Source organism: Trichosurus vulpecula, chromosome 7 (genome assembly GCF_011100635.1).
Source record: "Trichosurus vulpecula isolate mTriVul1 chromosome 7, mTriVul1.pri, whole genome shotgun sequence".
Taxonomy (NCBI): Eukaryota; Metazoa; Chordata; class Mammalia; order Diprotodontia; family Phalangeridae; genus Trichosurus; species Trichosurus vulpecula.
In genome coordinates this window covers 111,646,020-111,659,012 of record NC_050579.1, presented here as the reverse complement: position 1 = coordinate 111,659,012, position 12,993 = coordinate 111,646,020, and the positions used below count along the sequence as shown (strand labels likewise).

Sequence of the window (12,993 nt, the reverse complement as noted above, 5' to 3'; positions counted from 1 at the left end):
CAATGCTCCTTTTTCTGCCTCAGGTTTCAGGGGTGTTTGTGTCTGCTGCTCTCCATGCAAGGACAAGGACACTGCCTCTGGTCCACTGCAAAATGAGAAAAGCGATGACAAAGCTAGCGCCTTTGGGGCCATGTGCAGAGAATGGCTACAGCAGGTAACTGTTGATGCCTGTGGCCTCGCCACTCAAATCTTTTCCAATGACGCCTGTCACTTGGCAGACACAGCTGCTCCTACTGTTTTGTTCCAAATTGTGCTTTAACATGCCCTTGAATTATTGTTACCTTCACAGGAATATCCTCTTCCTGGTTTGCAGTCTCTGCAGTGAAGACATAGGAGATTTCTTTATGTGAAGTTGTCTGTCGGCAGATGGCACACTTAATTGAGCTTCTGCGGGTGCCCACACTGTACTGCTCGATGATAATGGCAACGCATTCATTACAAAAACAGTGCCCACAGGTCAGTACTGCCCACTAAAGGAAAAAACAGAGACCAACATCTCAGTATACTGCTGTCAAAGATTCCAAAAATGTGAAAACATTCAAATTTTTGTTCTAGCTGGGAAGGAAAGAGTTTGAAAGTTACATTTCTAACTCCTTAATGATGAACAACTCTAATATTCTTTAAATGCACACCAGAAATACAATATAAGATTATTTTGCTTTGTTTCCTTTTTTTTTTTAAGACCTATCTCTATCACCAGTGGGCTCAAGTATAAAATTCTCTGTTTAGTGTTCAAAGCCCTTTATTACCTGACCCTCTCCTACTTTTCTGGTCATCTTATACGTTACTCACCTCCTTCTACATACTTTGTGGTCCACTGACACTGACTTCCTTGCTGTTCCTTGCACAAGACATCCCATCTCTACACTACTTAAAAGCTTCTGTGAACTAACAAGCACAAAAGAAGGGCCAGTGACACTTGTTGACTGGTACAATATACTTCTAAAAGGTACTCTAATTCACCACGAGGAAGAAGCTAAGCACAGTACAGAGCTTTCCAAAGCCAGGCGAGTATACCTTTGTAATGCCAAACAAACACATTCTTTGTGCTTTATTTCTAAACAACTGCCACCAAGCCAAGTCAAACACACAAATTCAAGTCAGGCTTATTCACATTTCAAATTAAATCCTTGGAATAAAGCTAGGAGTATAATCTAAAAGCCTGATTTAAATAAGATAGTCCACTCTAGAAATGTCTGACCTGCTAGTAGTAGATAGAACACAGTTGTTGGAATCATAAGACCTGGGTTCTGATACTAGCTCTTCCACTAATTAATTAGATGATATTGGGCCAATGTAAATTTCTCTGGGCCTTAGTATTTTCCTCTGTAAAAGAAAGAGGTTGGACTAGATGATGTCTCAGGTTACTCTTAGTTCTAAAAATATACGCATTTTTCTGAGATTGTATGTAATAATAGATGAAAATTAAGAGGTACATGAAAATGTTTTCTCCTATTTTTGCTCTCTTTTGTATAATCCACAGACTTCAAATCTCAAAAGATTTACTACAGATTGAACAATCTTGAGCGCCGGTAACAAGGGGTAATGCAGAAGGCAGGCACTATGCATAGGAAACCTGCCCCTAATCTCTTACTTAGCTGTGGGACCCTAGCCAGGTCACTTCCCCCCCAAGTGCCTCTGTTTATCACCTGTAAAAAGAGGAATGACATATTTGCTCTGCCTAACTCTAAAGATTACTTTGAGGTTCAAACAAGTTAACATCTGCAAATTGTAGACTGTTCTATAAACGTAACATGCTATTATTTTACCTGTTTCCCCAGCTGCCGGGCACAGATTGGGCAAGGTTCTGGATTTATGCCTCCTGTGGTCTTATCTTGAGACTATAAAATATTATTAAGAAAAAAAAAAGGAAAATGTAAAACTCCATCAAACGTTTTCAGGACCAATCACACAGCTGAAATACGACAAATAATCTTAGAACTCATATTAAAGTAAAATGTAAAATCAATCATGCGATCCCTATCTCTTGTTGCCTCCACTACTCCCAATGTTACTTACAAGTACAATCTTCCTGCCTTTAACCTGTCCCATCTCCAATCTCTTCTCCACACTCCTGCTCCAGTAATATTTCTAATGTGGTAATTCTGTGATTCTACAATGTATTATGACCAATACCTACAGCATAAAATAGAAAGCTCATAGTACTCCCTTTAATTTACTCTAGATTCTAGGCTATGTGAACCATTCTCCATTTCTCATTTCCTCTTCCATGCCTTTAGATTTCACCTTTTTCAACTGCTAGTCTATAAGTGTCTTCCTTCCTTCAAGGCCTAACTTTGATACTATTTCTTCAATAAAATAATCTCTTGATACCCTCTGCTCTCAGGGTAAAAGTGGAAAGTGATCTTTTCCTTCTCACAGTTCTCAGAACATCTTATCTGGCTCTCTCCTTTGTATTTTCCCTTGTCTCATCTATTTATATACCTACTGTCATCTAGTCATTAGAATGTAAGCACTTGGAGAGTAGGACTTGCGTCATTTTACATATATATATATATATATATATATATATATATATATATATATATATACACACACACGCACACACACACACATACATTTATTTGAAATCTCTAGGACCCAGAATATCTTGCACATACTTCATAAATATGATGGTCTGAACTGACAACATTATGGAAATAGTGATTTCCCTGGTATAATATCAGAGGTATAATTAAGATATAATCAGATCAGTACTGGTAATTGATATTATGCTATCACTAAGGCCACAAAGTGTTTCCTGAAGTGGAATATTAGTGCTCTATTTCAAAGTCAGTACTTTAAAAACATTTATGAATGTGCTAGGGAATACAATTTGAGGCAAAATATGACATGATTATTTTTCAAAATTCCATTCTATTGGAAAGGAATGTTGTTTTGCTTTAAGTACTTACCAATTAAGATGTAAAAATGAGATTTTTTACCCAAAGGAACACTATGACTATGAAGGAGGCCTTCCTACTTATTTTGTATCCAGACTTAGGTCATTTGTGGCAAATTTTAAAAATAAATTCAGAAAAGCAACAGTTTTTTTTTTTAGTTTTGTCATTTTTATTAAATTGCCTTGGCCTGCCCAAGATAAATTAATATTTCTCCAATTATTTGGATGTGTTTTTACAAACAGTGGTTCATAGTTACATTTATATAGTTCTTGTATATAACTTGGAAGGCAGATGTAAAGTATTTTATGCATCTTGTAGTTATTTTATTTTATTTTTTTTAATTAAATTTAAATTTATTTATTTATCATATTTGGTTTTCAGCATTGATTTTCACAACAGTTTGAATTACAAATTTTCTCCCCATTTCTACCCTCCCCCCCACTCCAAGATGGCTTATTTTCTGGTTGCCCTGTTCCCCAGTCAGCCCTCCCCTCTATCACACCCCTCCCTTCTCATCCCCTTTTCCCTTCCTTTCTTGTAGGGCAAGATAAATTTCTACGCCTCATTGCCTGTGTATCTTATTTTTTAGTTGCATGCAAAAACTTTTTTTTTTTTGAAAATCTGATTTTAAAACTTTGAGTTCCAAATTCTCTCCCCTCTTCCCTTCCTACCCACCCTCCCTAAGAAGTCGAGCAATTCAACCTAGGCCACACATGTATCATTATGTATAACCCTTCCACAATACTCATGTTGTGAAAGGCTAACTACATTTTGCTCCTTTTCAACCCATCCCGCTTTATTGAATTTTCTCCCTTGAGCCTGTCCCCTTTCCAAAGTGTTTGTTTTGATTACCTCCACCCCCATCAGCCCTCCCCTCCATCATCCCCTCCCCTTTTATTTTTTTTTTTATCTTCCTCCCTCTTCTTTCCTGTGGGGTAAGATACCCAACTGAGTATGTATGGTATTCCCCCTCAGGCCAAATCTGATGAGAGCAAGGTTCACTCATTCCCCCCTCACCTGCCCTCTCACCTCCTCCCACAGAACTGCTTCCTCTTGCCACCTTCACATGAGATAATCCACCCTATCTCTCCCTATCTCCCTCTCTCAGTATGTTGCTCTCTCATCCCTTAATTTCATTTTATTTCTTTTAGATATCTTCCCTTCATCTTCAACTCACCCTGTGTCTGCTCTCTCTCTTTTACATATATATATATACACACACACAATATATATATATAAACAGACATATATATACACATACATACACATACACATAGATATATACATACATACACATTCTCTTATATATATACATAAACATATACATATATATATATGCATATTCCCTTCAACTACCCTAATACTGAGGTCTCATGAATCATACACATCATCTTTCCATGTAGGAATGTAAACAAAACAGTTCAACTTTAGTAAGTCCCTTGCAATTTCCGTTTCTTGATTACCTTTTCATGCTTCTCTTGATTCTTGTGTTTGAAAGTCAAATTTTCTATTCAGTTCTGGTCTTTTCATTGAGAAAGCTTGAAAGTCCTCTATTTTATTGAAAATCCATATTTTGCCTTGGAACATGATACTCAGTTTTGCTGGGTAGGTGATTCTAGGTTTTAATCCTAGCTCCATTGACCTCTGGAATATCGCATTCCAAGCCCTTCGATCTCTTAATGTAGAAGCTGCCAGATCTTGGGTTATTCTGATTGGGTTTCCACAATACTCAAATTGTTTCTTTCTGGCTGCTTGCAGTATTTTCTCCTTGATCTGGGAGCTCTGGAATTTGGCAACAATATTCCTAGGAGATTTCTTTTTGGGATCTATTTGAGGAGGTGATCGATGGATTCTTTCAATTTCTATTTTGCCCTGTGGCTCTAGAATATCAGGGCAGTTCTCCTTGATAATTTCTTGAAAGATGGTATCTAGGCTCTTTTTTTGGTCATGGCTTTCAGGTAGTCCAATAATTTTGAAATTATCTCTCCTGGATCTATTTTCCAGGTCAGTGGTTTTTCCAAGGAGATATTTCACATTGTCTTCCATTTTTTCAATCCTTTGGTTCTGTTTTATAATATCCTGATTCCTCATAAAGTCACTAGCTTCCACTTGCTCCATTTTTAAATTTTTAAAGTAGTATTTTCTTCAGTGGTCTTTTGGACCTCCTTTTCCATTTGGCTAATTCTGCCTTTCAAGGCATTCTTCTCCTCATTGGCTTTTTGGAGCTCTTTCGCCATTTGAGTTAGTCTGTTTTTTAAGGTGTTGTTTTCTTCAATGTATTTTTCAGTATTTTTTTGGGTCTCCTTTAGCAAGTCATTGACTTGTTTTTCATGGTTTTCTCGCATCCTTCTCATTTCTCTTCCCAATTTTTCCTCTACTTCTCTAACTTGCGTTTCCAAATCCTTTTTGAGTTCTTCTATGGCCTGGGGCCAGTTCATGTTTTTCTTGGAGGCTTTTGTTGTAGGCTCTATAACTTTGTTGTCTTCTTTAGGCTGTATGTTTTGGTCTTCTTTGTCACCAAAGAAAGAATCCAAAGTCTGAGACTGAATCTGGGCGCGTTTTTGCTGCCTGGCCATATTCCCAACCAACTTGACCCTTGAGTTTTTCAGCGGGGTATGACTGCTTGTAGAGTTAAGAGAACTATGTTCCAAGTCTGGGGGGAGGTGCCAGCTCTGTCAGACCTGCACTGCTCCTTCCCCAAGAACCCCCAACCCGAACTGGGCTTAGATCTTCGGCAGGCTGTGCACCCCTGCTCTGATCCGCCACTTAATTCCTCCCACCAGGTGGGCCTGGGGCCAGAAGCAGCAGCAACTGTAGTTGCCTCACCTCCACTGCCCCGGGGCTGGAACCACTCCCGCAGCTTTTCCCACTAACCTTCTCCACAGTCTTTGGTGTTTGTGGGTCGAGGGGTCTGGTAACTGCCGCAGCTCACATATTCAGGGCGCTAGGGCCCCCTCCGCCCAGCTTCTGGTCTGGATGGTCCACGCCGCTCAGGCTGGGCTCTGCTCCACTCCCTTCCCAGCTCCCAGCTCCGTGTGGGATAGACCTCAGCCAGAGACCATCCAGGCTGTCCTGGGCTGGAGCCCTGCTTCCCTCTGCTGTTCTGTGGGTTCTGCCGTTCTAGAATTGGTTCAGAGCCATTTTTTATAGGTTTTTGGAGGGACTCGGGTACGGAGCTCACTCTAGTCCCTGCTTACCAGCCGCCATCTTGGCTCCACCCCCAAAAGCAACAGTTTGATATGTATTCTACTTACTACTAGCTTCTAAGCAGAATCTTTTTACTTTGTTTATCAAAGCAAAAGAAATCAGTAGAAGGGAGGAAAAGAACTTGCTGATGTAGAAGGAAAGACCTGCAAATTAGAACTGAAAATAATATTAACTGCTCTAAATCTCTATTAAATAGTTCAATGCAAGGGTACAGTCCCCAAGGGGAGGACTTAACTGAATTTTCTAATGAAAAATTAAATTAAATAATCACCTAACCTTTTAGGGGTTAGATGAAAAGGACAGTAATCTAGGTAAAGAAATAGAATCATTTGTCTGGAAATTATCTTATGAGATATTTTTAGAATAACTTGAATAACAATATATCCAATTTTAACTTTTAGGGGAAATATTTTCTAAACCTTACCAAACTACCAAAACGGGTCTCCGCTCTCAATGATTCAGGAGATAAGAGAAGTGACATTAACACCAACTATACTCATTTTATATAGAAGCTTAGTCAATGGAAATTCATTGCCATAACTGGGAGAACAAGAGTACAGAAAGTGCCTTAGTAATTAAGTAAACCCAGAAGTACTACATGTAAAAACACTAGTATTTTATCTGTTTTTTAAAGTATCATTAAAATGTCTGCTTTTTCTTCTTGATAGACATCTGCAAATATTTTCAACTGATTCACAACCATATATGGTAAGCTAATCTTTAGAAAACAAGCCTTTATAGAATAATCTATGCCAGGCCTCACAACCTGTGGCCCGGGCCAAGGATTTCCTCGGCAAACAAAGGATATTTTCTCTACATTTTTCGCAGGTTGCCTGAAAGGGCTGTAAGTGGCCCGTGGGCCACAGGGTGTGTAGGCCTGATCTATACAAATGGATGCATCTATACATCATCAAAAATTGACTGTGAAGAATAATCAACCAGACCCTGGTCTGGTCTCCAGGCAAATGATAGGAAGAAAACAGGAGGGCGGGGATGGAAAGTTGGAGGAGGCACCTGGTGTTGGGGTGGGAGTAGATCAATAAGCAGAGACTGTAAGAGTGGAATAGGGTTTCTGTTACCATGGGGAGGGAGGGGAGTAGTTTATTGCATTCCTGGGTTTCTTAGGCCCCAGGACTGGTGGGACCCAAGGTCTGGCCCAAGCTAGCAGTGAGGGAGAAGAAGCCTATCTTGCTCAGTGAGCCTGCACCCTCAGTGCCAACAGCAGGGCACCTTGCAGTATGTTTTGCTCCCTATGGAGAAGGGGCAAATAATGACAGTCTAGATCTCCTTCCTTTCCTCACTATCAGTCTCTGGAGAGAAGGGTCGCTGGGTAGAGGGAAAGAAACAAGCGAATGTCCCTCCTTATCTACCTGGATACACCTCTGCCTGTCTCTGTCCAAGTTTTGACCTTCCTTTCTTCTCAAGCTTTCTCAAGTCCCCGAGTAAGGAAAGGGCAAAGTTGAAAGTGTGGTAGATCAAATTATAAGCAGAAAGGGGGAGTCAGGAATCCTGTGGGGCCTGGAGGTGGAGGAGAATGTTTCCCTAGGCCTAGAGTTCTCTGCTGCTTCTAAACATGGCTTGCCCTGGGAGAATGGCAGGGGAAAAGGCCCAGTCCCTAAGCCCTTGTTAGAAAGCCACACCACCGTGGCTATGTCTCTGCCTCCCCTCATTCTTGGGACTTTTTTCCCTCAAAACTTTGACTTCCCAAACTGAGGACAATTCCATATATCTCCTCCCTCCCACCCAAGGTGTGCCTTTTGTGCCAATTGTCCCAGGCACAGTCTATACTATTTGCACTAGGTGCAAAAACTCTTGGTTATAAGCTTCACAGAGATCTGTTTAAATTCATGACTATCTAAATTTGCAGGATTAAAAAAAATAAAGACAGATGTGAGAGCAAGTATGGTTCATGTGAAATTTCAAGTCAAGAACAACTGAGGATAAATTCATGTTACACACTCAGCCTTTTCCAAGTTATAATTTTCCTCAAACACAGCCCACAAAATCAGACATAACCTTTACAAAAAATCAATTAGGGTTAAAATCAGTTTTCAGGTTATACAAGCAAAAAAGCAGAAAAGTTGTTGGTGTAAAAAGGTTCAGCTAAGGTTCCTCCAAAATCCTGTTAACAAAAATGGAAACTTGTGAGCTATTTAACAAAGTACATTCTGAAAAAGCTTTTAAGAAAACAGTTTGATGTGGTATAGTGAATTTCCGTGGCAGTTCTACATTTGTGAAGAGTCATTCTATCTAAGAATCTGAGTTGTACTCAAAGCATATCCAATAAACCATTAGCATCTAACAATTTAGCTATGTAGTTAAAGAGAGCACATAACTGACACATGGTAATATAATTATGACATTACTAGGTAATAATTCACCCTACTTAGTCAAAATTATATGAATATCTCACTACTCTAGAGACAGAGTATATGCAAAATGCATGATGTCAAATATATCCAGGTAATCTGGTGGTAGGGTTGTGGGGAAAGGGAAAGGAATAGCATTTATTAAACAAGTACTACACGACAGACACTAGGCCGAGTGCTTTGCACCTATTATCTTATTTGATCCTCACTCACAAGAACCCTGGGAAGTAGGTGCTACTATTATCTGTTTTACAGTTGATAAAACTGAGGCAGACAGCCAGAGGTTAAATGACGTGATCATACAGGTGTGTCACACAAGTAGCAAGTGGCTGAGGCTGAATTTGAACTCAGGTCTTGCTGATTCTAGGCCCAGTGCTTTTATTCACTGTGCCACCTAGCTGCCTCAGTAAGAGCTTAAATTAGTCTGGTTTATTTATACAATACAAAACAAGAGGAGTGATAGCTTTTGATTTATCTGACTTAATATTTCACATTTTGTAGGTATAGCATGTACCTTTTAATAGCTACTTTTAAACAAGTACATAGTGTCAAGCAACTTGATGTATAATTGTGTTAGTTCACTAATTTCTTAGCTTCATTGTATGGTAGTTATATCTAGATGGTATAATGGATAGTGTGTTAGAACTGATGTTGGGAAAACCTGAATTTGAATCTTATCTCAGATGCTTACTAGCTATATAGACCTGGGGAAGTTATTCAAACCCTCACAACCTTGGTTTCCTCGTGCATGGGGACAACAGCACCTCCTTCACAGACTTTTTGTGAAGTTCAAATAAGGTAATATTTGATAAATGCTTTGCAAACCTTAATACACCATGTCTTTTTGTTATTATCACACACACACATAACTGTCAAAACACACTAACGAAATGCTACCTTTGCTAATAAGCTATGGAATTCAATTTTGCACATTATAATGAAAACTAAAGTTAATAAAAATTGGCAGGCAACTGTAGTATCACAGTTTATATTTTGAGTACTTTGAGAGATCTATAAATACATTACTGAAGGAAAGCAGGTATGGGGTGGAGTCACATTCTCAAGCCTTTAAAGTTGAACTAGATATCCCATAATACCTCATACTCTATTAGGATAGTTTTTCTACTAACTTCTATAAAAAAAGGAATAAGGTAAGGGAAGCAAAAGATCTTGTGGGAAAAATAGGGAATTCTGTTTTGGACATTTTGAGTTGGCAGTACCAGTTCATCAAGCATAACTTTAAAGGCTTAGGCATGTAACTCACCAAGAGACCTACTTCCCATGAAAAATCTATTATAGATCTATCACCAATTTGTGTAAATTAGATATTTTTGACCTTTATGATAATTTGTGGCAGTGAGTTTCATAAGCATGTCATTTGTAGTTCTTTTATTTTCCCTTTTAAGTTTCAACTGGTATCCTCCAGCTCTAGTATTTCAAGATAAGAACCTCAAAAATGGTAGATGCTCAATAAGTATTTATTAATTAATTAAAGAAAACCACTCAACTACAGCCCTACATTCTGATGTTTATCCTAGTGTGGCAGTGACCCTGGGTGCTGACTATGCCAGAGAAACAGATGCTGGAAGCAGGAAAGGCTTTGAGTACAGTCCCAGTAACAGACTGTCACCTACTAATCACTAGAATGTTGTCTAGACCAGTGGCATCAAATGCAAATAGAAATGGATCCCTACAAGCCATATACTGACTTGGAAAACACAAATTATCATTATCTGTGTTTTACTGCATTTTTATTTTGTAAACATTTCCTAATTACATTTTATTTTGGTTCTGGTGGCACTCAGTTCTGTAAGCCACATACAGTCCACAGGCTATCAATCTGACATTTCTGTTCTAGAAGATGAATTTTTTGGCCACAGCAACTCATGAAGATTGTTTACGAATGTGTAGAAGGGGTTTTGACAAAAATGAAATGTTCAGTCTTTCGCAGAAGTGGTAAATATATGTGTTAAATCTTGCACATGCTATGTATGATTTTACACCGTGGCTCTTCTTCCACTCTCAGTCTATAGATTTATTTATTAAGCATTTATTATGTGCTGACTACAAGTTAGGCACTGTGTGTGGAGCTAAAGATACAAAGATAAAAATAAAACAGCTCCTGCCCTCAAGGAGCTTACATTCTGCCAGGAGGAAATAACATGCAGATTATAGAGTCCTCTTACACTTGGTATTTCTGATCATTTTATTTGACAATTCCCTGGATACTCTCCATTCTAGAGTAGCTTTCTTGAGATGCAGTGACTTGACTGGTACACAGTGCTTTGGGTACATCTGGCTTTGTAAAAGGTAAGACAAGGCCTTATTTTTCAAACGCCATGCTGTTCATGTTCACTTTTGGGAGGTTAAAGCAGCACAGTGAGCTGATGTTTTCAGGGCAAATCTATGAGGACTCCCAGCTCATTTTCTTGAGTCATAATTGATAGCTCAGAGCCCTTCATAATATAAGCATAGATTCAATTATTAATACCTTTTGTTTTCTGGCTCTCTCTATGACAAAACAATTCTCCCATTTGGCTCACTTTTTTTGAGTATGCAATCTTTTGAAAATCTAAAATCTAAATAAATTACAACTATTCAAGTTTCTGTTATCCAAATGATTACTTACATTCTCAAGAAATCTACAGATTATTCAGGTATATTTTCCTCTACAGAAACAATGTTTCCTCTCTTTCAATGAATTATGCTTGCTTAAAGTATCCAATGATCCTACCCTTTCTCATGCTTTCCAGTAGCTTTCCTGGATTGGAAGTGATCCTTATCTGTCTACTGTTTCCAATAACCACTCTGAAGTCCTCTGCAAGGAATGGAGGCACAATGGCAATCCACCAGATCCCTAGCAGCGTGTCCATTTAAAATAACAGTTTACAAATCTTGGCCAGAAATTTCACAATTTAACTCCTGAACTACTTCTCAATACTTAAATCATTTCAGGTTTAAATGATCTCAGTGATTTTTTCACATCTAGTCTTTCAATTACTTCTTGTCTAGTTGAACAGTATATGCATTTAACAATATTCAATCTCATAAGTCTGCATCAAAAGACAACGGCAATCTCCTACTTTTCTATTTTCTACTGCTTTCAGAACATACATTTTGACTATGAGGATTAGGACATCCAAGTGATTATCTAGTGAAAATTAAAATATTCTCATACTAATAAACTCCATAGTTCTTAGAAAGCTGTAATTTCAATTCCTTTTGGCCCTTTTAATTCATACACAACTTCCTATAATTTGTGGTTTTTTTTTTTTGTGGAGTCACCTTCCCTCTGCCTTTATTATCTTTTTATTTATTTAGAAATGCATAGATTTTTTTCAGCACCCATTTAAAAATCTACAGCATATACTTTTCTGGGCCACTTTAAAGTTGGTGCTTTAAAACAATGTCCCAGATTCCTAATGGTTATTTAATTAGCCTTCTCATTTTTAACTACTGTCTGAATTTTGCCAAAGCTATACTTTAAAAAACTAAATAACACTTAACCGGCATTATTGTTCTTTTTACCTTGAGAATATGGAGTATAGGAAATATTACTTAAATGGCTGAACAAAATTCATTTCCTATACTAGTTCTTGTCAACTACTTCGGATCAAATCTATTATATTTTTGTTCTTTTTAGTTTCTAAAATAATCTGTTCTAAGAAGCAATTAATTATCTCACCCAGAAACCTTGCCCCTTCATTGTGTCCTAATGAGATATTCCACCAATCTATGTGTGGATAATATAAAGTATTATCCAATTTTAAAACCTTCTAAATTCAGTAAACATTTCTAGTTCAGCCTTATTTTCTTGGTCAGATAATCTATAATACATTATGTTCCCTACAATGATATTTTAAGAATTCAGGCACGGAATTCCTAAAGCACAGATATGCTGTAAGCTTCCATTTTTCAGCATAGTTTTACATTGAAGTATTAGGACCACAAGATCATAGATTTAGGGCTAGAAGGTATCACAGAGGCTGTCATTCCCAGTCCTCTCACATTGTCTCTGATGTAAAGTACTCTTCCATTAAGGTAATGCCCTTTCATTTATAGCAGTTCGTTGCTGACTTTAGGTCTACCCTAACTCTAATTCTGAAACAAGCAGTTGATTGTTCTGAATGTGAGAAGCTGTAGTGTACTGGAGATAAGGATAGCAGGACTGTTCTCTTAAGAGATAAATGTGACTTACTTGGTTGTAGTCAGAAGATGAGATTTTAGTTTACTAACCATGAGCTAAGATGGGGCCAAGGAGAGGGAAATGAAAGGTCAGATATTAGTATTGTATCAAGTTTGAAGCTGGAAGTGATGGATACTACAGCTGCTGCTGAGAACTAAGTTCAGAGAGACAGCTGAGAAGCAGAGAATCATAAAAATTACTTAGCAGATCCACTAGGCTAAGATGTCAGGCCTAGGAAAGTCAGTTAGCTTGGCAGGGGAAGTGTCTGTTCCACACAGACCTTATATTCACCAAAGAACTTGTATGGATAGTTCCTGAGATAGAAGAC

The 12,993-nt window shown here is 38.2% G+C and overlaps 1 protein-coding gene across 1 annotated transcript in view; it reads right to left on the bottom strand.

Moving 5' to 3' along the window:
- The window catches only part of SHPRH (SNF2 histone linker PHD RING helicase), a 133,064-nt gene that overhangs the window by 33,195 nt on the left and 86,876 nt on the right, over positions 1 to 12,993 (bottom strand). Inside the window, exons 24-25 of the mRNA XM_036766257.1 lie at positions 1,770 to 1,841; positions 282 to 470 (exon numbers count right to left, since the gene is read on the bottom strand). Of these exons, the coding sequence (XP_036622152.1) occupies positions 282 to 470; positions 1,770 to 1,841 (261 nt within the window). The remainder of the gene's footprint in view (positions 1 to 281; positions 471 to 1,769; positions 1,842 to 12,993) is intronic.